The sequence below is a fragment of the Morone saxatilis genome, unplaced genomic scaffold (assembly GCF_004916995.1).
Source record: "Morone saxatilis isolate NCDOM2014 unplaced genomic scaffold, NCSU_SB_2.0 Contig3, whole genome shotgun sequence".
NCBI lineage: Eukaryota > Metazoa > Chordata > Actinopteri > Moronidae > Morone > Morone saxatilis.
The window spans coordinates 6096547-6123150 of NW_023339873.1; the positions used below are offsets into that span (position 1 = coordinate 6096547).

At 39.1% G+C, this 26604-nt stretch overlaps 4 protein-coding genes across 4 annotated transcripts in view; 2 read left to right on the forward strand and 2 right to left on the reverse strand.

The window, feature by feature from the left end:
* slc18b1 (solute carrier family 18 member B1) overlaps positions 1 to 2537 on the forward strand; it is a 9103-nt gene extending 6566 nt beyond the window's left edge. Inside the window, exons 10-14 of the mRNA XM_035674756.1 lie at positions 695 to 790; positions 928 to 1002; positions 1156 to 1249; positions 1573 to 1622; positions 1776 to 2537. Coding sequence (XP_035530649.1) covers positions 695 to 790; positions 928 to 1002; positions 1156 to 1249; positions 1573 to 1622; positions 1776 to 1830 — 370 coding nt within the window. The 3' untranslated portion in view covers positions 1831 to 2537. The remainder of the gene's footprint in view (positions 1 to 694; positions 791 to 927; positions 1003 to 1155; positions 1250 to 1572; positions 1623 to 1775) is intronic.
* Positions 2538 to 2999: 462 nt separating this feature from the next.
* On the reverse strand, positions 3000 to 14561 carry ahi1 (Abelson helper integration site 1). Its single transcript, XM_035674638.1, has 27 exons — positions 14384 to 14561; positions 14030 to 14108; positions 13415 to 13533; positions 12520 to 13094; positions 12316 to 12404; positions 12025 to 12211; positions 11522 to 11714; positions 11344 to 11439; positions 11064 to 11249; positions 10714 to 10866; positions 10201 to 10333; positions 9876 to 9999; positions 9348 to 9577; positions 8696 to 8802; positions 8417 to 8535; positions 7577 to 7707; positions 7340 to 7480; positions 7008 to 7210; positions 6869 to 6914; positions 6678 to 6730; positions 5711 to 5828; positions 5320 to 5378; positions 5098 to 5163; positions 4845 to 5007; positions 4669 to 4754; positions 3750 to 3838; positions 3000 to 3583 (listed from the first exon to the last, which is right to left on the reverse strand). The coding sequence occupies exons 2-27, from the start codon at positions 14037 to 14039 to the stop codon at positions 3403 to 3405; spliced, it is 3657 nt and encodes a 1218-aa protein (XP_035530531.1). The 5' UTR covers positions 14040 to 14108; positions 14384 to 14561; the 3' UTR covers positions 3000 to 3402.
* Positions 14562 to 14579: 18 nt separating this feature from the next.
* LOC118336903 (vacuolar protein 8-like) lies at positions 14580 to 19529 on the forward strand. Its single transcript, XM_035673667.1, has 14 exons — positions 14580 to 14590; positions 15179 to 15399; positions 15562 to 15681; positions 16414 to 16533; positions 16717 to 16836; positions 17059 to 17178; positions 17313 to 17521; positions 17598 to 17643; positions 17715 to 17839; positions 18036 to 18167; positions 18297 to 18411; positions 18526 to 18660; positions 18775 to 18900; positions 19048 to 19529. Exons 1-14 carry the CDS (start codon positions 14580 to 14582, stop codon positions 19179 to 19181), a joined length of 1734 nt encoding a protein of 577 aa, XP_035529560.1. The 3' UTR covers positions 19182 to 19529.
* map7a (microtubule-associated protein 7a) lies at positions 19279 to 25703 on the reverse strand. Its single transcript, XM_035673414.1, has 15 exons — positions 25434 to 25703; positions 24597 to 24692; positions 24347 to 24421; positions 24060 to 24223; positions 23850 to 23949; positions 23513 to 23629; positions 23120 to 23286; positions 22806 to 22942; positions 22474 to 22712; positions 22210 to 22387; positions 21955 to 22123; positions 21711 to 21815; positions 20924 to 20974; positions 20553 to 20781; positions 19279 to 20245 (listed from the first exon to the last, which is right to left on the reverse strand). Exons 1-15 carry the CDS (start codon positions 25558 to 25560, stop codon positions 20235 to 20237), a joined length of 1965 nt encoding a protein of 654 aa, XP_035529307.1. The 5' UTR covers positions 25561 to 25703; the 3' UTR covers positions 19279 to 20234.
* Between the last annotated feature and the right edge of the window lie 901 nt (positions 25704 to 26604).

Here is a 26604-nt window from a genome sequence, read left to right on the forward strand (position 1 = left end):
ATACCACTCTCATATCTGTCCATTTAATATCGGGCTGCAGTCAACAGCCTGGTAGTTTAGCTTAGCATAAAGACTGGAAACAAAATCTGCCTACTAACACCTCTAAAAACTCCAGGAACTTGCTGGAATAAAGAAACAAGATGTAACATTAATTAGTGACTTGCTGGTAAGCAGATTTTGGCTTTGACTAGGAATAGAGTATATTAACTGGGGAAATACTGTATTTGCAGTTTACATTCATTATGGGATAAATGTTGCTCTTGTTGGTTTAAAGTTTCTTCCTAATTACAACTTTACAGGAACATTTTAACTTGATGACAATTTATCCATCTGTACTGCACAAGTACTGATTCTGTCTATTGTCCTTCCTTTCCTTCTTTGTACATTTCTTTTGTGCTTTTCTTTCCTTTCTTTTTTTCATCAGCTGAAATCTGACACTATGGTTTTTAAATAATAATAAATCATATTGATGTAGCGTGTTGTTCAGTGTACTCAAAGCAAAACAGGATAAAAAATGTTAATATAAACATTTGGGGCAGAGTGAGTGCTACTGCTGATATTTGTTTACTTAAACTCGAGTTAAACCTAAATCAGTAGGTAATGTATGGCAACATCGGGTTTACAATTAATACTATTTCCTACAAGTTAACACTAACTTATTTTTTACCCCTGTTTTTGTGTGTTTTGTGTGTAGTCAGCTGTGGTTGCTGATCATCATGCTTGGTGTAATTGGGTTTTCTCTTGGCATGACTGCAATCCCCACGTTCCCTGAGATCATCACATGTGCATAGTGAGTGGCTTCACATGTTGTACTGCCTATGACCTGTAGTTTATATATATATATATATATATATATACATATAATGCAAGGTGAAACACATACTCCACTTTACATACACATACTTTGTTTTTGTTTCTTCTTTGTAGTGAACAAGGGTATGAAGAGGGACTAAGCACTCTTGGAATGGTGTCTGGGCTGTTTGGGGCAGTTTGGTCCCTGGGGTAAGTCCTATTGGTTTTTACCAACATATAAACACCCTGTGATTTGCAGAGACATATCTGATGGGTTTTCCCACGAGTTGGTATTTATTTCCTGCCCTTTGATTTTTAATGTTCTGATTAGGATTTTAAAGTGGAAACCTGTTTGTTTTAAAGGATGTTTTATGGCCCAGTAGTGGGGGGCCTTATCACACAACATCTGAGCTTTGAGTGGGCTGCTGCTATTCAAGGAGGCTTGGCGTTTTTTGCTGTAAGTATGTTTGTTCAGTGTGTATTGTATTGCATATGCGTGACCATCCATGTCAGAAAAGGACACAAGAAGCCGTGAAAACTGCAGGCAGATTTGCAGATATTAGAATTTCTATTGTCTTCTTGGTTTGAAAGATCCCAGTTCACAGTTTAAAATAGGCGGCACTGTACTGTGAAAGTGCTTCATATTTATTTAAGGATGTAGAAATGTGATTCTAAGCTTGTTAGTCATGAAACCATGAAGATTGATGGAGGAAAAAAAGCATGTCATTCTCATTTGTTAGCAGTTACACACGTGAAACTCAATATCAACTCTGTCCTCAGGCCTTTCTCCTCGGTGTGCACTATCTCTTTCAACGCCCGCAACAACAAAGGTAATAATTAACATCAAATTAAGATAATCAGATTTATGTCATATATTTAGATATTTATATATACTGTATAGCACATGGAAAGCTGTTTAGATTTTATTCATGCAGTTTAAAAGAACGTGCTGGGTAACACTCACTTTTATGCTTGAATTTAAGCGTTCGAGAAGATAGTCGACCAACAGATGAAAGCACTCATCTCCTGACAGAATGAACCCCTCAGCAACAAGTGGAAGGACGCCATATTGAACAAAACATATTCTCAAAGTTTCAGCTACTTTAGAGAAACAGCCTAAAATAATTATTAATTGCTTTTTAACGTTTTAAATTATACATTTTTTATGTTCTAATGATTTTTACTTGGGTCGTGGAAACATTTTTTGCAAATTTCCATGTAATAGTATTGCTATATTTTTATGAAATGTTTTAAAAGTGTGTTTGTAGTAGGTGCTGCCCAACACCTTAAGAACAACAGTACAGCTGTAATTAATTAAGTTGGTACACTAAGACTTAAATTTAATTCTGTGCAGTAACTACATGCTGCACTATTGATGAATGTAACATGAATGAATCTAGTGTAACACTGGAAATCACAGAGCATTCAAATTCCAGATCACAAACTAAATGTGCCTTTTGTTCTGTTGTATTAATAATCGTATTTTTCTACATCACATGAGTTGGATTTCATGTTGACGTGACACAAGTCAAAAGCTGCTGACCACATTTGTAATAATATGAAGGAAAAAACATGTTAAGTGTAATGCAGGCCATAGTGTATCTCTTAGAAAATATGGTACAATTATGTAACTGGGTGCATTGTCATATTTCACTGATTTTGTATGTTGTGCCTTCTTTTCTGACAGAACAATTGTAATATTTTTGCACTGATTTGAATAAAAACAATAAATGTGTAAATGAAAACTTTCGTACCAGTGACATGATTTTTAATCATCCTGTTAACCTGAGCTGACATCATGCACTGCGTAGCACGCTTATATTATGACACACTAAATTAAAAATAAGTTACCCAGTTGTCCACTGAAACACAAGCTGTATTCTAAAGTAAGTGTTTCTCACTAAAACTATTCAATAGCTTCTTGATATTAGAGACATTAAGACACTTCGAAAGTTAAATATAAAATCATGACATTCTGTTAATAAACAGCAAACATAAAGGTTAATTTTATAAGTAACTTGACTAGCTTGAATTCTTTAAAGTACTTTTTTAATTATACTAAAGTTTCTATAGCATAATTTCATTGGTATGTTCCAGAAATGTAATGCATACATTTTTAAAGCACCCCATAATCATATTTATTTTTTAAAATTACATATCAAAAGTTTGAGTTTATGTATAATTTACAGAAAGAAATCAACAAAACATTTGGAAATTAATCATCTTTTTATAGCTGTGAACAAGTAGCATATACAATCTTTGTTAATCTCTTACAGGCTAAGAAAATAGAACTACAATATTACAGAAATGTTTTCTATATCAGTAAAAATGTAAACAATAGTCAATTGATACATCAATAAATATATAAAACATACAACAATGAATTATTGTGATGACAATGTGTTCAAATTTTGGTATTTAATTGGTCAAATAATGGCCAGAAACAGTGGTTGGTTAGGTGCATACTGACTCTTTAAATATAAAAACAAAACAGTAAAAATACAACCCACCTGCAAGGTTTATTGTCATTACAAAAAAAAATGATGTGAAAAAAAATAAAGAATAAAGGTGAAAGGATTCAAGTTTAAAACAATCATATGTCCATGAGTATCATGTATCAGGCTCAAAGGCACCGTTAGTCCGGCCTGTCGGTCTCTTTGGGAGAGGTCTGTCTGTTGATCTGCCTCTCCTCCTGGTGCTGGGCAACTCTGAAGGGTCTGCATCTGAAAATGTGGCTTGAGAGGACGATGTAGGGACTCCTGGCTTTTTCATCTTCTTTTTCCTTCTAGCTCTACAGGAAAACCAAAGTTCACAATCATTTTTTTTCTAAACCACAATAACATGTCAGTCATAAACCTGTGTTATCTTGCTTTTCTTAGAGAAAAACAACACTTGGACCTTCATGCAGTGTTCAGTAACCCTGTGAATGTAGTCAGGAGGTAAAGTGAGCCACTAACCTGGCATCGGTCAACTCAGGTTCGGTGTCAGAAAGGGTTGGCTCAGAAAGATACCTAAGTTCCCCAGAAGAAGTAATTGCAGCAGAAACCTTGGAAAATTAAGGAAGGAGAAAAAATGAAAATGATAGAAGAAACCCCTAAATCCCAAAGTCTCTCACTCACCCACCATAGCTTCATTAGTGGCTCATGGTTGGTCACAGTTTCACCAAAATATGGCAGGATAGAATAATGGGATTAAAAAACAAAACATGAGTCTACAGCCATGCTAAAAACTTGGTGATGCTGTACTTTAGTTTTAATAAAAAGTACTGCTGAGGCTGAGTCATACAGCTGGGGACAAATTAAGATTTTTGTCAGTAAATGACAATTATCCAGAGGGTGGATAATTAATGTATTAATGGATTTAATGTTCTGTACCAAATGACATTTCAGTCATGACTATCATGGCTCAACTGACCAACCAATATTGCCACACCTAGAGTCAGCTGCTATCTCAATCCCAAACCTTCTTTTATTCTTCACTGACATTTCAACTGCAGATGATAAACCTCTCAGTTTTGGTCAAACTGCTGTCACATCTACAGAATGTGGAATAAAGAGGAAGGGGACAAGACAGCAGTGTGCTGATATATTTTGTTGTATAATCTCATTGTAACTGATGGGAATTCAATTTGACCAAACATTTTAGGCCTGCAGAGAGTGTTTGATGGTCAAAATAAAGATTTATGGTATAGTATATACAAAGAACAAGTGATACTAAACAGAAACAAAAGCACCATAGACACAAGAGAAAGAAAGCCTGCATCTGGAGTGCAGAAATGTATACCTTACCACACCATTTTACCCCTTTTAGCCCATATTCATTACTGATGAAACGATGCGAGTCACAGGACAAGTGCAACTCATCTTGTCTCCTTACCCTAGTCGGCGTGGACCTGTCAACAGTCCCCTCAGACAAGGCTGTGCGTGCATCCACTGGCGGACTCGCCTCTTCATTGAAATCTCCTACAAAACAAAATCACTCAGCATCCCATTTGGAAGTTTCATATACATTATCCATCAGCTGTCTATGACAAGAAAATATAATCCACTTACTCTGATCTACTACATAAGAAGCAAGAAAATATCCCTGCTGCCCATTGGCCAGATGCCCAAACCACCAGCTGTCATTGTCTTTGTACAGCACTTGGATGACATCACCACGGCGTATGGTCAGTTCATCAGATCGATTAGCTTTGTAGTCATAGAGTGAGACGACCTAGAAGAGGAACACAAAAGGTGGAGGGGTTGAATATGAGAGTAGGGAAAGCTGCAAGTGACTGAGCTCACAGCTACAGTGGATACTTACTACTTGTTGAACAGGCGTGGAATCTGTTTCCACATGGATGCCTGAAGAAATGTGGTCCGGAAGGGTCTGATGGAGAAAAAGAACATTATTTTAAACCTGTACTGGCAATTTATGTGGATATATGTTATTTGTCTGACCCCATTAGCAGTTAACTAATAAGTGCAGTAATAAATGAAGAAATAAAGAAGAAATACACAGAAATACAAGAAATAACATCCTTACCGACTGTGGCCTGAAAGATGAAGCTCCTTTTAGACGCTGACCGACTGGACTGAACCCGCCTGAAATTAGAAGAGAACAACAACAAAGATCTAGCATAAATATTCCACCTTGGACTGCAACACAAACCAGTGACTTATGTTTAGAGAGATTACTTACGGACACAAGTGAAAATCACAAGCGGACCATCTTTGTCTCTGTGTATGGTGTACATGCTTAAGGAGACTCTAAACCACAATGCTGGAAGCTTGTGGTTATAGTCACCACATGCTATATCACAGAGCTGCAGCTATAATCTTGGAAAATATTTGACCTCACATATCTAAGAGCTGCAGGAAAGCCATTCATTGGTTGAAAACACATAACAGTGTGATTAACTGTACAAGCCACTCACGGTTTAGGGTGCTCAGAGCTGCCTGGGGGATAAGCTGCTCCGCCAGAGAACCAGACATCTGCAGCTTGGAGTGCGGCGACAGGAGAGACGGAGGAGGTAACGAAGCATTTAACCCCGTCTAAAAAGACAAAGCTGGACTTCATTTGAATGGCAATTTATTATATTTCTAAAAAGCAGCAATATAGTAACTATTTTCTATTTCATGTAGATAATTTTTTTGGTCAGTGGTTGATGTCTAGATGAACAGAGGTCAATTTAAGGACAAAATCAAAAACTTTAAAGTTCCCTATTATGTCAAATACAATATATAATCAAGGTAACAGTTGAATAATTCACTAGTATTGACACATTTCCCCAGTTTTATTCCTCCTTTTTTTTAAATTGATGCAGGTTCATGATGAAGTGACTCAGGTTCATTACAGGTATGTGGTCAGTGTTTATGGGACACTTCCTTAGCTTTAGCTCACTTTCCTCTGTTCTAACCACAGCCAAGTTTTCTGCAGCATATCCCGTGATTGACTACATTTTACTACAGTTTTCCTCTAACCTAGGTTATGTAGGTGATCTGAGTGAGGGGCTAAAATACAATTAAAGTTTTCCAGGACAATATAGATGATTATCCAAGATATTTGGTCATTTTAATCATTCCAGGAAGTTTGGGAACCCTGATTATGGTAACCAGCAAGATAACCTGTATAACAAATGGCCTGGTGGAAATGTTAATGCTGTGCTAACCTGTGCTAACATGTGAGTTCACACAGACTTTATATCATTCTAAACTTATTTTTGTGGTGTTTCCTTCCTCAGCACTTGAGAGGAAAGCCAAGAACAAGCTGGTTTGGACAGAGATTAGAGAACAAAATCAATGTTGGCACGAAAGGCTCGACAGATTACATAACCACCTATGACCCGAATAAAGACTGACTATACAAAGGTGTGTTTAAGGAGTTCTGATCAAAAAACTTACGTTGCCAGAATCTGATGTCAAGCTCCTCCCTGTGTGAATTATCCCCATTTTGTCTGCAAACCAAACACAAAAAAGACCATGTAAATAAAGCAACAGCACCACTGCACTAACACTTAATCCAGATCTAATGGAGCATAGCATGTTCATTATATAAAACTGTACACACACACACACACACACACACACAGTACCTTGCTCATAAATGTATCCAGAAGTTGATGCCCTGTGATGTGGTTCCTAAAAATGGATTGAAAGGGTGAGTTCTGGAATATATTATTATTTGAATTATTGTAAAGAAGATAGAGGATAAAAAAGAGGACGGGTATTTACAAGTACGGAATTCAGCTGCTCCTTAACAGACTGCATTTTCAATGCAAGTCTTGTTGCTTGGGCAAATTGATCCATGGCTGAAGCACCAGATGTCTCCTGTAAAGCTGGGGGATCTGGTGTTTTCCTGATGGTTTTGGTGTCAGCAGACGCTGATCTGCTCACACTTGATGCTGCTTTTATTTTGTGCAACTCCATCTGGGAAACTGTGTGATAAAGGATAACAGTCTTAGCTTACTTTGTATTTAAATTCCTAAAAAAGTGAGCACAGTTGGTGAGAGATTCAGGGGTTGGATCAACAGAAAAAATGGCACTTGTCGGCTGTTTACACAAACCTTTGCGATCGTACAGGTACACATGGACAGGCTGGCCCTGACCGAAGGCACAGAAAGCAACCATGTTTTCATGAGGGTGGAATGACATGCCGTGGAGGGCAGTGGGGTAACAAAGCTCCGAGTAGACTGCAACTTGGTCACCTGAGAAGACAAATCGGCTTACTGCTGGAGCCACTAGGCAGAATACTGTCAGCCAACTGGCTTATTTTTTTTTACAGAAAAAAACCCTGTCCTCACCTGTGTCGGTATTCCAGACATATGCCATCCCATCCTCGCTACCAGAGAAAATGAAGTTCCCACATGGTGTGAAAGTGCTATAGATCCTCTCTCTGTAGTTTGTGGCTCCAGTGTACTTTTTCACAGCCAGGCTGAAAGGGGCAGATAAATTGTTGTAATGATACAAATAGATACTTGGATCGGTTCAAACATAAGATATATGTCTTTGGTCTGTACAGTACTGGCCAATACAATATTTTTCACCCATTTTTTGATCATACATTTCCTTGACATTTTCTTTTACTACCATTAGAGTGTTAAAATATTTTCTTTTGCTTTATCCTATTTGCTCCTACAATTCACCAGTTATCGGTCTTTGAGGAAACAGCAACATCTAAAACCAATTCTGTGTTTTGGTATGATATGTGGTTTTCACTTAAGTGAAACATCATCTTATTTTGTCAGTATTTTAGTTATGAATGGTAGCAATTTGTGGTTTCAACAGCTCTAATGGATTTTGTCCACCTAGAAATGGGGAGCAGAGGTTTTAATAATTCAGTAATAACTGAAGCTATATAATTTAACTTTAATAGCTGCTCTGTGCTGTCAACTTTGTGAAAAGTTGTATAATGTGTTAGTAATGTTAGACTTTACCAGGGCACTTACAGTACGTTAATGCTATTATTTAGAATAAGTTATCATGTAGTCACAAAGGCTAAGATGCACCCTCTTTCTCCAGTCATAACAAATCACCAAGCCTTTATTTGCACTGTGTAATTAAAGTGGCTATATAGAAAACCCCAAAATCAGTTTCCTGTAATCACAGATGGTACTATTTAAGTTTTGCCTTATCTTATTTACATTCTCAAGTCCATCATCCTCAGGACGCTGTCTTTGGCATGGATGAGCAGGCATCGCCCGTTTGGATGGAGCTGCAGCATGTTGATTGGGATACCCCTGAGGTCACTCTCATCAATTTTCTGCCGAGAAAAAACATGCAGAATTTTACGTTTCTTTCAAAAACATTTTCTACTGCACAAGCAGGAGACTTATGTTGTGCAAGTATTCTTGTTAATTATCTAATTAGACCAATATCTCACAAATCTTAAGTATACTGTATGATATGCACAGGTACTGTACCTTCTCTATACACCAGCGACGACAAGGTTGATGCTGCTTGCTGTCATTCACTGAAGTTTTCCACACAATGATTAGGCCTGTATTGTCTGCAGAGAACATTCTCCTTCCTAATTACGACAAAGGGAACATCAGCTTTAAAAAGAGACAAGAACAAGATTCTTCATTCACATTACAAAGGAAGCCAACAGAGCACAGCAATTTACTTCATAATAGATGGCATTATAAATACTGAATATAATCCCCATCAAAAATAGTTAGGGTTAGAGTTTGAGCAGCAGCAGCAGTTTATGAGTAAGACATACACTTTATAATAAACAAATGTTTTTAATTTACTTTTAAATTAGCTCAATAAAGGCCTTCAGAAGTCCACTGTTCATAGACATCCGTTTATGACTATGAAATGTATTTTTAAAATCCAAATCCAAAAGTTCACCTTGGTGGCCAATAGACATAGCAAAGAAGAAAATCTAACTATGGCAAGCTTAATTTAAATTTCATGTGTATGCATACTTGTATGAGGGAAATACTTTTTAAGACACAGCATCTATTCTGGTGGTTGGGTGGTTGTGGGCCTATGTTAGCATGCACTGGGTGGGGGGTACACAGCAAGGCCAGGTTGCCAGTTTATGACACAACATCAAAAACACAATACCTTCGGAGTCAAAACAAACGGTGTTGATGAAGCTGTTGTGACCCTCAAACTCCTGCAGCAGCTGACCATTCACATCATCAACATCAAGTCTCCACACCCGCACCAGAGAGTCGTAGCCCCCGGTCACCACCAGGTTCTGGGCTGTGGGGTGGTACTGAGCACTGTACACAAAGGATGGATGAGGGAGCACCTTCTGGGCTGTGCCCTGAAGCCTCTCCACATCCCACTGTCTGAGGGAGGCAAGCAAGAACAACTGAATAATGCAAATGTTCTTTTGTGCAAAGAAAGTGTGTTCTTAAACTAATACTCTTGAGTCAGACGATCTCCACTATAGCCCAAAACATGCTGTGTCACTGGCAAAAGACATAGTGAGCCACTTAATATGAGGAGTACTTACTCCCCCTAGAGGTGCTACAAAAAACAGCTATTACAGCAATTCATTCACCAGCAGTGACACCTCATACGCAACTATTTTACTCACTCCTAATCAGTTTTATTTATTACTTGATCAAATAAACACAAACGTACCTGACAGTTCCATCAGAGGAGGCAGACAAAAGGGTCCGATCATCTCTGGACCAGCAGAGATCATAGACTATTTTGAGATGGCCACTGAAGGCTGCCAAAACTTTGCCCGAGGGAATCTCATACACTGAAACAATAAATAAATATGTTATTTTTTGAAGAATGCATTTTCCCTTTTTTGTATATGCTTGGAAGCTGCAGACTCCTGAGGTCATCCCCAGAGCTGTTCATGCCTACTGCGTATAAACAGCAAGTTAATTAGCTGGAAATGTCTGCTGAGGTGTCAAGAGGCACATCAGGAGCTTTACACAGACAAAGTGTTGCCTACCTACAACAGGGAAAGCATCTCTGTCAGCACAGGCAGCAGCCAGTATTGTCCCAGCATGAGAAAAGAGCACTGTGAAGCAGCCCATCTGACCACCACGGAATGACAGCATGGGCTTGTTAGGAATCCGGCAGACCTTTAACAGAAAGACTCTGGTAAGGCTTTTTGCAGTCAACCTTGTTTTAAAGATAGGTCAATTTTTTTCCCAAAACAATACAGATATTCCTTCTTCTTCCTTCCCCAGACATTGCTTCCTTGCTGAGTCACTTTGGAAAATACCAGCATGACTGAGTTGTGTAACTGGAGCTGCTGAAGCATTGGCTAAACTTTAGAAGTCATTTTAAACAGAACAAGGATTGTGGACATTTTTTTTTATCTGTTACAGTACATTGGGATTGCATGAGGATGAGATCACTTCACAGCCTGTATGGACAGTTTATATTTAAACAGTTTCTTATTTCAAACCGCATCTGGCTGCATGCGAGTTAAAACAATCTACAACAGTGTTCCACCAACCTGTCCTGGCAGCCGGCTCCACCTCAAGATTGGCGGCTTGCTGTCTAGAGGCTGTGTCAGGCTTCTCTTGGTGACCTCATTCTGCAGTTCACTGTAGGAGGTGCTACCTCTCTCCTCCTGCAGGGCCATCATGGACCGAATACAGGGGTCAACCTGCAGAACAAAAACAATCTCAGCTACAACGTATTACTGAATCCAGCGTTACACAAGAATATCTGAAACAACTTTATCTAGAGTTTTATTAGTTACATGTCAAACATTTGCATATCTACATACCTATAGTAGAAATGTAAGACATAAGTATGCTTAATAAAGATAAACAAATTAATACTTATTAGCAGCTAACTTACATGCTCTGGAAGTTTAATGCCTTTCACTGTAACATAAAGAGTGGATGCGTATTTGTTTCTTGGGTATTTCTTCCACCACTCGACCACCTCAATTGTTTTAGGTTGCCTCTTTGCCCGAGGTGGAGGGCAGAAGAGCTGGAGGCGAAGTTTACTGTCGATATTCAGTACACCATTTGTACCGACAAGCTAAATGATACAGAGAAAATGTGAAATAAGCATTAAAATGAGCAATAAAATATAAATTCAGACTGGATTTTCCAGACCAGGTCAAATATAATACCTTCAGGAATGCCCATGCAATCTTTCTGAATCCTCGCTCATGCTTGTCAACATCAACGTTGGCTCTTGCTTCTTCCATGGTTATGAAGTCCAGGATCTTTACAAAACATTTAAATAAAACCAGTTATTGACAGCTACATTATAATGGGCCAAATAGGTCTAAATAAAGTGTCTCTTACTTCAAAGAAGAGTATAACTCTGGGGCTTTCGTCATTTTGTTCAACAAAGTAACCAAAGCGTTCATTGAAGATGATCTGTTCCTGCCACTCAGGGATGATTGATTTGTTCTTCTTGAAGTCGAAAGGCTGCGTCATGATGGGGAGAATGTGGTCAACGTTCTCTTGCTCATAAAATGAGGAGACTGGACGATGGCTGTGAAAAACAAGACAAACAAATACTTTTCAAGCAAATACATAAAAATATGGAGACTGAAGTCATACAGTTAGTGGATTTACATTACGTTGTGTTCATTCAAAGGTTTTACACTCCTCTACTCCCTTTGACAAGAAATGTTAAAACTGTACAGCATGTCTAGATTCAACTAAAGCACAAGTAACTATGTTTTTAATGTCATGTTACAATTTAGTATCCAAAGAGACAATATACGCAGCAATACAACATCAATATCAAGGAAAACACACTGAAAAACACACTGTAGGTATCTGAGAGTGTCCATTCTCACCTGTCTTCCTTCTTCACATACTGTCCAGTAGTTTCATCGATAACATGGATCTTCACCATGGGGTGTGAGATCAGTAGGTTGTTCTTGAGGTGATCTGTTCTGTGGATGTACACCCCCAGCACAAGGCTGTTATCAAATGTTGGTTGCTGTGGTACTTCTGCCTCAGTTTCACTCTCTTCTTTGACAACTGAAAAGCAGGAAATTAAAAAAAACATTAAATTCATCAATATCGTACATTTAAATGGAACTTAATGGAACTAAACTAATTCCTGAAAATTAAGATCCAGTTACCATGTTTCTTCTTCTTCTTTTTCTTCTTTCCCGTAGATTCTGTTTCATTTTCCATATCCGCATCCTGGTCACCATCTTTATCTTGATCCCTAGTGGACAAAAAGGAATTAAATCATACTTCAGTATGCTGCTAAAAACATATAACATATAGCCTTAGTACTAAATGCAAAAAAAATATCACATTAGTAGATACTGTATACACACCCTACTTCTGACTGTGAGATTACAGATTTCAGCTTCTTCTTTTTCTTCTTCCCAACATCATTATTTAGCGTAACATTTTGGGAGACAATACTTTCTTCCTCCGCCTTGACTCTTGTCTTCTTTAAAGTCCTCTCCTCCTTCTGTGCAATCTGCTGTTGGTATTCATGCAGCAGCTTATCCTCTGCGTCCTCCACCTGACTCTCCGCCTCTGTAGCTCCTTTGTTTTTCCCCTTCTTACTTCTTCGCTTCGGTTCCTTTCCGCCATCTACATCATCTGGCTCCAAAGCGATCTCAGACTTGGAAGCATCCACGTCCTCCTGGATGTAACTTGAGGTGTCCTGACGTACAGGGAGGGGGGGAAGCTCCCTCTTACTTTTCTTCTTGCCTTTTGAAGTTTGACTCTCATCTTGGTTCCTACTGTTGTTAATATTAATCTTTTCAGCTGTTTCCCTCTCTCTGCGTTTATTCTTGGTGTAGCGAGGGCTGCCCTGTTCGGGGTGATACGTGTTTTGGAGGATGGTCTCGTCCTCCTCCGTGTCCTTCTCAAGATTGAGATTCTTTTTTAGATTCTGAAGCTAAAAGAAACAGTGGGAAGGGAGAGCACACCGATGTCGATATATATGTTAATTTCTTTTTATTTAATAAGACCATTTAAATAACTGTGCAGTGTATTTTTAAAAGGTGACACAGCAAACAAACCAGGTGTAATTTGAAACACAGTCGTAGTTGTTCTGCTGAATCTAACCAGAATGATTCAAATAAGCTTCTGATTCACGTTCTGCACATTCTCTCTGTTTTCCTACAAATATTTCAACACTAAACTATCAGATCTTCAAAGCTTGATTGTGATGTTCTCCACCACTGAAGGCAGAAGTACACACATTAGAACACTTACCACAATAGTCTCCTGAGTTTCCGTGTTTTTCTTCTTCACCTTTTTCTTCTCTGTTTCAGTGTATTTCTTGAACACTTCATTGAATCTTTCCCGGGTCTTCACCCGGTCTTCACTCTCACCTGTAAAAAGGTTACACTATAAGTAACGGGCAAGGGCGCTGGATACATACAGATCAGGTAATACGGCATGGAAATCAAACAAATTTGACATACTTGTACTTGGCTTGAGTTTTTCCATTTTACTTCTACTCCACCACATTTCAGATTTTAAATACTAAAATTATTTATACATACAGATCATATAAAACAAATAAATTATAAATTAGTTTAAATTAGCCCCATCTCAATTAAAATGGTGCTTACACACTTAAATGCCTAAATAATAGTAATCCACCAACATGATATAGAGTTATATAATAACATAAGACTCTGAAATTAGGTTTTCTGCTATATATTACTATTATTTCACGTTTGATACTTCAACTACACTAAGATGATATCACATCTGTACTGTAACGAGGCATTTTTACTGTGTGGTATTTCTACTTTTACTTAAGTAAAAGATCCAAATATTTCTCCAACCACTGGGGTGTTGAGAGGACAGCAGGACACTCACCTGCTGGCATTATTAGGCGATGTAATGTCTCTCATTCTGAGTGCAAAAGGAGTGTAATCCAGGGAGCAAGGCTTTCATCCTAAAAACACCAAACAGGGATAACGTTAACGCTGCACGACAAAATCTCTGCTGGATCGTAACGTGGACAATTGGTTTAAGTGTTTCATGCAAGTTTATCATTATGGATGAAAACACTACAACAAAACCGCAACGTGTGTTAACTTGTGTGTTTTCTGCGTCGCTGTGGCTGAAACAATCTTTAGGAAAAAGCACATTTTTGTGAGAAGCTCCGCTAGTTAACGTAGCTTGCTAAGCGCTAATGTAGCTTGGCATTGTTTACGTAACGTCACTTACGTTTGGTACAGTAAGATTTAGTTCCTCCAACAAACAGTCTGAGCTTCACAATAAACCAAACGTTACGTGCATGTCTTTTAAAAGGGTTAACTGAGGTTCATGTAGCTGCTGTCCTCCAACTTCACCAACAACGCCGAGACGGTTACCAAGCCAACAACAACGAGGAGGAGGAACGTGAGGGCGGAGCTTGGCGACCATGTTGGTGACGTAAGGGTAAAAAACAACCGGATTGACCAATGGAATTCGAGGACAGCAGAATCAAAATTACGTAACTATCTACGTATCTACGCAGCTATCTCTCAGCATAGAGACAGTGGGATTAATAATAACACAATCAGAGAAAGAAGTAGTATAGTAATTGATTAACGTTTATTTTGCACTTTTTTTTTTTTTTTACAAAGAAAACTTTCCCCAAGAGACAGTTATACATCGTATAGAGGAGGCTGTAACCCATACAAACAAAAAAAAGAGCCTAAATTAATTAATTAATACAACAAAGAAAATAAAAACTAATACAAATATAAATATATAAGTAAAGAGAAAAGGGTATATATTTTACATGAGATATGGATATAATATGAGATATGGATATAAGATAAACTAGCGAACATGAAGTGATCAGCTCCACTGTTAACACTTACCTAAAACCTGCTCTCGGTACAGGACGTTTGCCTTTTAATAAGAGTTATGTAAAGAGTCTGAACAATGAAATGTACTGTAACAAAGAAGTGCAATTTACCTTACAGTCACGTGACTTTCCAGTAGGCGTGTCCGTGTGCAGGTTGGGTAAAACAGACAGGTGCTGTACCTTTCTGCTGAAAATGTAGTCATGGCCTCTGGCTTTTGTGAGGATTGCAACCGACTGCTCAAAGAATTTATTGCTCGTTTGAGGACATTTTGCAGAGAGTTTGAGCAAAAAATAAGGGACATTTTCAGAGAACTTTGTCGGTGCACCTGCTTTAGGATCAAACCTGAAAGGAGTTCTCAGGAGTCGCCCTCTGTACATCTTGTGTATGGTAGGAACATTGTAGCTGTTCGTTTTCTTTGTTGTAGACAGCCATGTGATGGAAGGGAAAAGCAACATATCTGTCCAACTGTGTTCATTTTAGACTGTTCATTTTAGAATGATCCCTAAAGTTTGGGAATATTCATTATTGTTAATCTGTTTCTCCTCTCAGATGATGAAACTCAACTCCTTAATCAGGGAAGTCTACAAGCACTGAGCAGGCTTGCAACCTCAGAAAACCCTGATCTACAAATGACTGCAGCCATGTATTATTTACATCTCAGTCATCATTGTGAGTAAAGAAGTCAAACTGATTTTTATGTTCCTTCTGACAGACTACATGATAGCAATGACTTGCAGATCAGTGGCACATGAATTGAGACTACTCTTGGTATTTCAGTTTCCTCATATCACTCAGTGTGGAGATAAGCTCCCTAACGGGTATGACCAGTATCATGCAAATTTGCAACTGTATTCTTTTCCAGTGATGGCAGATAATACCCAGCGTGTGTGGGGCTTTAGTGTTGTTACAGTACGCAGAAAACATTGATAGTTTTTTTTCTTTTTAATATCCCAGTGTTAATTTCCTTTACTATGATAAACTGGTAACTTTTGGGGCAGTGGCTCATATAATGTGACTGTAGTACTCATAGTTCGCGTAGTTCAGGTTTCTCTTTTGTCAGATCATTTATTGATAAGATAAGTGCAAGTTATGTCCAGTAGTGTGCTAATATGTGACCACATATTGTATTTTGCATGGACGTGGCAGTTACTGTGTTTACTTGGTGGGATATCTCTTTTGGGACTTTTTGGGTCGAAGATTTCATGTTAATAACTAACTTTTGGCCTTATCTAGTAAGACAGACAGCTAATTTAAATTGTGTTTAACCTGTAGATCATTCTTGGTTGTTCTAAAAATACACAATGAAGACATTTAACTTACATACAGTTCTTCTCCTTCAACCACAGTCATTTTTTGTTCATTATTTAATAACTTTTTTCTGTTTGTAATTGTGTGTTACAGTGAACTCTCCCTTACCAGATGCCTTCATGGAGCCAGTCATGGCCTTACTTTTATCAACTGACCTCGATGTGCAAAAGACTATCTGTCTGTCCTTGGTAAATCTGTTAGTAAAAAATAATGGTAAGATATAAGAATAACAAGGTATTTAAAGTAGTGTCCTTTGTTAATTCACAATCCTTAACCTCTCCTCTGTATTTATATTGTTTTAATGGGTCAAATCAATGTGTCAGGCATTCAACCTATGATCACATAGTTTGTGTGCGTCAGATGCTCATAATTACTGTCCATGAAATCCGATTTCAGCGTGCAAAGAGTTAGTGATTGAAATGGGGATGCTTGTGCCGATACTGGAGTCGTTCAAGTCTGGGGATGCCACCGCTCAGTGTCACTCATGTGCTTGCGTCACCATGCTGGCCTCCTCAGGTTTGTACAGACAGGGAGAACTCTTATTTTTTTATTATTATATTATCTATTATTTTACATTTTACTTTTATTTTACACTATTCATATATTGTTACAGTAGGCTTTAATAGTGTAAATGTACTTGTAATCTATTTTTAGAGACTATTTGACAACATAATATGGTAGTTCTGTCTTGATCAGCTTGAGCTTATGTGTGGGGTTATTTTCTTTCTCTTTTTACAGAATCAAACATGGAAGCCATCATGGTGGATGGAATCATACCACTGCTGGCTTTGGCAAAATCCTACGACCCACTGGTGCAACAGAACGCAACTTGGGCTCTGTTACATCTTGCACAGTCAGGTGGGATCCTTCAAATCTCAATATTCACACATTTTTCCCAAGAACAGAGGCTGCTGTATTTGTTTTCTCTCTAGTGTTACTTTGCTTGAATATAACACAGAAACATTATCTAAAAACTGTCTCTTTTTTTCCAGATTGGTCAACAAGGATCTTATGTCAAGCAGGAGCCATTCCTGTGCTGGTACTTCTACTGCAGTCCTCAGATTCAGAGGTTCAGTTTTACAGCTGCACCGCTCTGTGCAACATCGCTGCTGTCCAGGAGCACCATCCAAAGTTACTCAGCATTGGGGGTCATTTTTTGTTAAAATCTCTTCTCACCCTCATGTCTTCCTCTGTGCAAAAGGTAATTGTTACCCTTAGTGGCTGATAGATGAATTTGAAGTTAAATCAGCAAAAACATTTTTTCATTCCTTTTTCAGAATTCAGCCCAAGCGTGCAGATGCCTCCAAACGCTCTCAAAGAATGGTAATTGTAAACCGTGAAACCAGAAATCGACACCATACCCTGTCATTTAAACTGTATTTTTTTTTGTGTAGTTCTAATCCAGGAGCAGCTTATGGAGCTTGACTGTGTGTTGCCTCTGAAGGCACTGCTGAAAACCTCTTCTCCTGAGTCAGCCATAACACTACTGTCTACACTGTCTGCACACCCACCAAACAATGTACGATCTCCTACATGAGTTGGTACCTAAATGTGGTGTATTACAGCTGTGCAGTGGTTGGAAAGTCTGCCTGAACCTTCTTTTTCCTTTTTCTTGTCATAATCAATGGATGTCAAAGAAAATGACAGCAGAAATGAGGCAACTAATCTGTTCCAATTCCAATATTGATCATATTTTCATGGTGGTTTGATTCCAGGACATCCTGGTGAGCGAAGGGCTGTTGGATGAAATTGGTCAGCTGCTTCATCATCACAGATCCAGCTCTGTTATAATCACACATAGCTGCAAGATAATCGCTGACCTGTGTAGCTCCTGCGTGGGTCAGCAGGTACGCCATGGCTACAATTCATGATTTCATGTCACATGTCTGTAGTAAATACGTGATTTGTTTGTACATCGTGCATGAAATAGATAAACTCCTGATAAAGCCACTTTGAATCCCATTATTGTTGTCTAGGCTGTGATGGAAAGTCCGTGTTTATCAGGACTCCTCTGGGCTCTTCTATCTCCCGCCCTGTCAGATGAGACCATGCTGCATGTGACGTTACACTTACATCAGCTGATGACCTGGGGTGAGTGACCAGGACATTAATTTGTATTTATCTGTTCTGTTTTAAATGTTGCTGCTCTACTTTTAACCCCTTTTTTTTTATATGAAAAGCATCCACAATCTGTCACTATTTCAGATCCACTCAAGTCTAAATTGTCAGCCACAATAACATCAGAACAAGTTTCAAGACTGGTGAAGTTGTCGGAGCAAATACAAAATCCTGATCTGCCATACAACAGTGCGGCCATCCTCAGCAAACTAGAAATAACTGGTAATGTTATGTGCAGATATTACTCACTGATGGAAAACATCAAATAATCAGTTTGGTTTTATATTGCATATTAAATATTGTTATATTCTGTATGTTTTCACACTGTTCACCCAGGGGAAATGGTCCAGTTGCTGAGACCTCACTATGTTACCATGCTGGACTACCTGTTGGTGTTTCTCCAAAAGAAAGATGTGAAGTTTCAGCAACTTGCCATAGTTACAGTATTCAACCTCAAGAAAGGTTTGTATTTGTTGTACACCTACGTATTTAGCAACTGAGGGTACTGCAACAATTTCAATGATCTGATAGCATATGTCCCCAAGCAAGTCTAAAATAATCAGGCATCGTAATTCAGCAGTTCTTGGGATGTTTTTTCTTCCTCTACAGATGGAGACTTTTCATCCCTGTTGGCTGGCAGTGAGTTGGAGATTCAGCTCAGGAAGGTGCATGCGCAGACGGAGGAAACCAGACGGCTGCTGCAAATGATTCAGCCCCTTTCTCCATCTTCTGTTAACCCTTAAAGTTCTCAGTACAAATACTAAGAAATGTGCACAGTGTGGACTGTATGAGGTGTTTACATTCATGCACTGCATGGACAAGCAGCATTTTGATATCGTGTTTGGTGTTTTAATGTGTTTATTTTACATTTTTTATGAGTTTTTATGTTTACAGTCAACAAATTAAGTGAAAAACAAGGCAGAGATGCGGCATAGTATTACCTTTAATTAAATATGGCATATGTTTCAATTTTATAACAGGTTAACAAGTGATAGGTATAAGCAGTACTTAAACTATAAGATCAAATATTGATGATCAGATACATTTGTTTTTATATTATTTTATTGTAATAAACTCACTTAACTTCTTAACTTCTGCCTTAAACTTTGCTTTGTAAAGTGATTGCGCAATATCAAACATAGCAACTGTCAGTGCAATAAGCTTTGTGCATTTTATTCTCTAAAACAACACCCACAAAACTGAAGCAAAGTCTTTGGAAACTAAGTTCCGTAGCAGCTTTGAAATATGTGATTGCTATATTTCACAAAATCAAGGGATTTATGTAGGAAGTGAGCTTAAAAACTCTTGTGTTCTTAGCGCAAATGGCCACTTGAGCTATTCCACAGTGACAAAACTGAGGAAGGAAAAGTGCTTAGAATAGCAAGAAATATCAGGAATAAGCAAAAAGCATATGGCTAACATATGTTGTGATTGTTAGAACGGCTATTCCTAGTATTTCACAAAGGCAACACTCTCCATAACTGAAACTGTATTTGCCAGCAAACTATCATTACCACTGTCTACATCTACAGTTTTTTGGATAGTCATTATTAGTTCAGACACCTGCTGTACTGAAGAAATTAATAAATAACTTGCCCAGTATTTGTGCCACTTGTTACACACAGAAATGTGACCAAATGCTGATGTCCTCAGTGAGAGGCAAGGCTGTAATTTTACATGCTCTTTCAAGGTGCCAACGGGCAGCAAAATGGCTGTGCTGCAGCAATTCCTGTGTTTCACAGAGAAATCACTGCTCTCCAGTACGGTCTTTGAATGTCTGCCCACTTTGCAGGTGCTCAGATGACCTCTAAAGAATACACAACAGGGAGACAACAAAAAAAATATCAAATAAAATGTTTCAGAGCAGCTGAAGAGATGAGTAATATATTTTTAGTTTTTTTTATTAAGGGATACTGTATATAGAGGAAAAGAAAAGGACACTTAAATTTGCAAACAAGTCATTATTAATGCAATGTTTGACCTGCAAGCTCTTTGTCAGGCAAGACAGTTTTTGCTTTGAATACTGTCGGGTTTTGCCTGACAAAGAGCTGGTTGGTGTTAATTTCCCACTCTGAGGACAAATGTTCTCAAGTGATCTGCTGGCCGTGTCTCACCTGCTCGTTGGTGGGTCTGGATTTCCTCCAGGCCTGTGAGAGTCCTCAGAGACCTACGTTCTTTGAAGGCCACAACAGGTACCATGTCCTCCTCATTGTTCAGCCCCAGCTGTGAGGTTTTAGTCCCCACTGGCAGTTTGACTGCATCTTCTATAGTGCCATTGTGCACAGGCTCTGTGTTTTCCTTTGGTTGGGCTTCATTTGGCGAGGTCCTCACTGGTACAGAGTTCTGTGATAAAGAAGTATTAACCAATTTAGTCAAGCTTTTTGGCTTTTAGACATGGAGCTGGTTAGTTATTAGTGGATACTGGATGTGCGTCATAAGAGCCCTGGGGCAATGTACTTTTTAAAAATTGAATTCTAAATCTCACCGTATCTGGAGAATCTGTCCTTCTGGTTCTCCGCATGATCTCCTCAAGTCGCTGGAAAAGAAAACGGCTTTCATTAAAACACTGTCATACTAGACTTTGAAAACATTCAGATTCAGTCTCTTAAATAAGACAGAACTTTTGATATTATTCATTTTGATTAACACAGATAATTCATAGTTGTTTACGGATATAGCAATTTAACTTTTTTTGTCATGGCAGTGGCTGACCATGTATATGCAGTGGCCGGTAGCTCCTTCAAACTCGCTATATTTTTGTTTTATATGTATTTATTGCTAAAAACATAATTGAATCATATCTGATTAGGTTTTATTTTGACATTTTTAAATGTCCAGTCTGGATGAAATGGGACTCAGGCTGACCAAACAACAGGAAATCATAGACAGTTGTGCCCACATCTTTACAAAGACCTGCTCCATCATCATCCCGGTGGACCATGTTCCGAGCCGACAGAGCCCAGGTCAAGGAAAGATGGACTTGATGAAGCTTCATGCTCAAATGTAGTCTATGTGAATGAAAACTGTTTCTCAAATGTATTTTGCTACTGCTGTTTACATTCCCCCAAGATGCAAATTCAAAATTCACTGCAGAATTATTTCCTGGGGGTATATGTGTATGTATATATGTATATAAATAACTGTATATTTTGGTTTATTTTATCAAAAAAACAAACAGTATATACATTCTATCATGTAGCATGAAAGAATTACAAACTTGTGTTGTGTAATGATAAATACATTTCCTTAATTCCTATTTAACATTTTCAAACCTTTTTTCTTGCTTGGCGGGCTGCCTCCTCTTTCTGTGCGAGTATTTCTCGCTCTTGCTTCATCTGCTCTGCTTTGGCCTTTTCTTTGGCCTGTTCCTCCTCTCGCTATATTAGACAGAAACACACAAAAACAGGGAACACAAAGAAATTGTCCATTAGCAAAAAATCCCAAAAAGCATCCACAACATTGCCTGTAGGTGCAGATGTAGTTCCTTCTGCACTGAGTAACATTTGCATTTCCGACCTGTTTCTGCAGAAGGGCGGCTTCCTTCATAGCCTGAGCTCTTTCTTCCTCAGCTCGTCTCTGCTCCTCTTCCTCCCTTCTCCTCTTCTCCTCTATGAGACGTTGAGCTTCGGCCTGCTGTCGTGCTCGCTCCTCTGCCCTCCTGCGCTCCAGTTCTTCACGACTCCGCCTGAAACATGTTATAAATTGTAATAGAACAGACTTAATGCCCTGCTACTGCAGTGTTTCTGTCTCATAGGTGGACATGCTTTTTACCTTTCAGCCTCCTCTCTTTGCAGGCGCTCCTGCTCCTCTTTCTCCCGTTGCAGTCGGGCCTCTCTCCTCTTTTCAGCCAGGAGACGTGAGGCCTCCTCTGGGTCTGTAGTCCCAGCTGAAGGCCTGCACATGACTTCAGGAGGCTGTGGAGCTGGACGAAGAGGCGTCTGGGAAAGACCTGAAGAGAAATAATATCAACTTCAAAATATATCTGAAACACATTAAATACCACTTGAAATGCTGCACTTTATGTGTCTAGCTTACTTCCATCTCCTGCAGTTCTGCTTATAGCTTCTATCTTCTTGTTGGGCAGGTTCAAACATGGAGTCTCTGGTGGGTTTTCGTTCCTCATTTTCTCTTGCTGACCTTCAGCTGGTGTCCTGACAGGCCTTGAGTTACCAGGAGAGAGGGCAGAACTACAAATTGCAACATCTTCCTCAGGGACCGATGGGAGCTCGAGCTGCAGCGGGGTTGAATGTCTGCTGATTGATCTTCGGGGGGTCCTTTAAGATCCAGCAGAAGAGAGCAGATGTCCCACTTTGTTCAGTTTACTGTTAATATGTCATGAATGCACAGTGGACAAACATTTCACCTACCGTTCAGGTGAGGGGGAGGGTGTTCTGCTTTGTGTAACTGTGGCTCGTTTGACACTGGTGTTGACGGCAGGTGATCTAGAATTTGAGCCACTGTTTGAGTTCTTCTTATTGGTGTCTTGCTTTCTCGCTGATTTGATCTAAAACAAAAAGAAAAATACTGATCTAAATAAACTAATCAGAATAAAATCTCCGCTTTCAGTACATAAATCTGACAAAATAATTAAAGACTGAAAAAAAAAAAAGACAGCTGGGTGATCCAAAAAATAATAAGCAAGACAGCATGTATGTAAGACCAAATGCACAGCTGAAATTACCTGTGCCAGATTGATGCTTCTGTGCTGGCTGTTGCTGGGACTGGGGGAGGCAGATGGCCTGTGGTGGACTGAACCAGAGTGGTGCTGGGTTTTGTGAGGGGTGGTGGTGGTGGTGGTGGTGGTATTCATGGAGTGGAATGAAACTGCACGGCGACAAATATGGACAACTGAGCCAGTGATTTGTGCCATCATTACGGGAAATTGGGGGGAAATATAGACATGGTGAAAGCAGTAATGGAAATGTGAAGCGGCACGTGAACAGAGAGGAAAATGAGCAGCGTTAGTAATCAAAGAGCTGAGAAATGTTAGTTGTAGTAGTATCAACAAACCATTAGCATTGCATTGCCATACAATTAAAGCAAATGGATTCTGTTATCATGAGGGAGAGAGTACCTTCTTCTCCTGACTGACAACCAGCACTCTTGCTTCTGGCCAGATAAGAGCATGTGGGGGTAAGGAGGCGACTGACCAAGTTCTTCTCCCATGTTGTCAGTGGCAAGCGACGTGGAGCTAGCGTATTGATCAGTTTAAAGTTTGAGAAGTGCAGCAAAAACAAAAGATAAGGAACTCCAGGAATTGTGTTGTGTCAAGATATGATACACAGAGAACAGATACTGTTAAGTATGGGTTAGAATTAGAGAACAGATACTGTTAAGTATGGTTAAAATTAGTTTAGAAAGATCCTGTTAAAAGAGAGGGAAAAAAAGAAAGCACATTAATTTCTACTTACCGTACTTGGTGAGCTTCCTTCCTCTTGAGTTTTGATTGAGGTTCTGTTGGGCTTTTTGGCTCTTCTCCAGTGTCCTACGCACTGCAGATTCATATCGGTCCTTAATTTAAGAAAAAAAGCTTCAGTGTTGATGTTACTCAATCGAGAGCTGTGAAAACATCAGCCTCACTAAAAATAAAAGTGTTTTTGTTTTCCACCATCCAAACTCACTCTGTCCTCCTTCAGTCTCTGCTTGCGCTTCTCCTCCACAGCAGCACGCCTCCTCTCCTCTTTGAGCCTCTGCTCCAGGAGTTTCTTCTTGCGCTGCTGCAGTTGTTGTTCATAGTATCGCCTTGCCCGCTGCTCCCTCTCCACCCTGCTCAGTTCCCGAGAGGCTGGGAGAAAATAATGAATCAGTTTAAATAGGTGAATCGGCTATGCATGTTAATCTTATTAGAAATTGAGGACAATGCATTAACAGCGTCGTGTGAATTGTACCACCGCAGGAGCTCACATACCAAGTAACTTCTGTTGTTCCTCTCTTCTTTCCCGTGCTGCTTTCAGCCTCTCATCAACATTTGGTCCATTAGCCACTAGAATGGCAAAATAATACTTTGATGTCACAAATTACATGAAGTACTATTAGTTATATTAAACATTAAACATCAAGTCAGTCTGTAAAAGAAAAGTCATGCTGAAAGTTGTCATAGTATCCTATTAAAATGACAGCAGCCTCATAAAATGGTGAATGTGAGAGCTGTATCAAACCTGCAGTGGCCCGTGGAGTGGCTGTGTGGCAGATTTGGGCAGAGTTGTTGACAGAACAGGCCGTTTTCTTTGCCTGTGAATTTGGTTTGATATTGTCTAAGAGTGAGAAAAAAAAACTGCATGTTATTCCGTAAGAAAATAGTAATAACTCTGACCCATTCAAGGTTTTATTCTTCTCAATATTATTTTGGATATTTTGATTTTCTACTATCTGTAAACATACATTATGATTCTGCCTCTAAATGCATTTTTTAGAAGTGAAGTGACTGTGACATATAAACCAAAAACAAATCATCTTCAAAAAATCTGTCCCAAATAGTGGCTATTATGAACTGGGATGGCCTTAGGGTCAGCTGCAAATAAAAGAGCCATTATAAACTGCCTGCGTATAAAAGGCGAGGAGAACATGCTAGCACCTGACCAGTCCTCATGAAGATGACTGAAACAAGCAAGGAAAAAGGACAACACAAGACCGATGAATAATTGGTATATATGAACAAGGGGGGGGGACAAAAAATCACATGGATGTATTCCTTTAGGGTTCAAAAAATATGAAGAAGGTGATTATTCTATGTGTATTATGTAATCTGTGTCCACAGTTGCCCCCTGATTTTCTCATGTTTATGGTAGCCATGCTCAATTGTAAAATAATAAATGGTTTCTCAAAGGAAATGTATACTATATATTCTATGAATGCGTCATCAATATGATCAGATTATCCTGTATCTATGATCTACAGTCATTCTGGCTTTCCTCCAAGGAGAGGCTTGTTTTGTTATGTGATATGGAAACCATACAAATCCTTCATAGACAAGAGCACAGGTAAAAGCTACTAACCTCTCGTTCTTTCAGATCCATTCCCCTTCCTCTGGCTCTCGACGGTACGTGTAGAAAGTGGTCCCTGCGATGGAGGGATGACACTCTGTTTCTTCTCCACAGCCATGCTAGATATTGAGCCTGGCATACCAATGCTCTCACTCAAAACCCCCTCCTTTCTCTCCTCCTTCTTCCCCTCCTCCTCTTTTGAATTGCTATTTCAAGATGCCTTCGGGTTGTCGCTTTCTAAGTGTGCTGTGCAAGGAACTGCCCCCTGCATCAGCTGCTCGTCCATCTGTGCCTTACAAACCAATAGAGAATAAAAAAGCATGAAAACAAAGCATCCAGTTATATCTTATCCAGTGGGTTAGAGAAGAATTAAAGAGAGGTTATCCACGTAGGTAAATGACTCCTGTCTCCTTAAAGGTTATGGGAGTCTGGAGAGAGTCTGATCCTCAATGAGTCTCGTCTATAAAAAGGCTACTCCCCCTTCAAAGATCTCACCCCTTGTGAGCTGCTCTGCTTTACTTTCAACATAATATAGCTGTGTCACTTTAATTCCCCCACCACACTCCCTGCTTGCTAGATGGAAGTGGCCGAAGGGATGCAACGTTTCCTGGAGACAGAAAAAAATGGAAGCAAAGAAGAGAGCCTGCCCTCATGAATAATTACCATGACAACGGTGGTATAATAGTCAGTGACATACATTGCTTGGACGTTAACTCTCTCTCTCATGGAGTCAGTGCCCTCAATACATAAGGCAAAAGATTTAGTGGTTTTTTTGGGGGGGTTTTTACCCATGATTCCTCCTTGATGAATCAAATGGTATGACCACTAGATGGAGGTATTTCTTTCTAAAGAACAAGCTGAAGTCAGTCTTTATAAATGGCTTCAGCTAAATTCACATAAACTGAGTTTTAGGGTTAAATTAACACAAAAGCCCCATCACACAGAAGTCAGTGAAACATGAGACTAAGTATTAATGTATTTGACTAATCTGACATCAATCAGTCAGCCACATTAAAGTTGTTTTCTAAAATAGCCAACAGGAAATACCATACATTATGAAATCAAAAAGTTTATAGCTAAAGAATCTGTCAAGTTAAGAGATATCTCAGCAACTATTGGCTGGATTTCCACAAAGATGTGTATAGACCTTTATGGTTCCCATAGGATGAATCCCACTGACAAG

Bases quoted from the DNA above. Each gene is read 5' to 3' on its own strand.
- ahi1 (XM_035674638.1), bottom strand. The intron at 6,915-7,007 runs GTAAATACCCGT...ATCCATTTTTAG, and splicing joins AGCAGCTGAATTCCGTACTT to GAACCACATCACAGGGCATC. The intron at 5,008-5,097 runs GTAAGTATCCAC...TTCCTCTTCTAG, and splicing joins CCACGCCTGTTCAACAAGTA to GTCGTCTCACTCTATGACTA.
- map7a (XM_035673414.1), bottom strand. From the start codon at position 25,560: ATGCCAGGCTCAATATCTAGCATGGCTGTGGAGAAGAAACAGAGTGTC. The intron at 22,713-22,805 runs GTAGGTGAAATG...TGGATCTTAAAG, and splicing joins CCCTCCCCCTCACCTGAACG to GACCCCCCGAAGATCAATCA. The intron at 20,975-21,710 runs GTTTGAAAATGT...TTTCTTTTCCAG, and splicing joins CCCGCCAAGCAAGAAAAAAG to CGACTTGAGGAGATCATGCG.
- LOC118336903 (XM_035673667.1), top strand. The intron at 15,400-15,561 runs GTAGGAACATTG...TTCTCCTCTCAG, and splicing joins CTCTGTACATCTTGTGTATG to ATGATGAAACTCAACTCCTT. The intron at 16,534-16,716 runs GTAAGATATAAG...ATCCGATTTCAG, and splicing joins TCTGTTAGTAAAAAATAATG to CGTGCAAAGAGTTAGTGATT.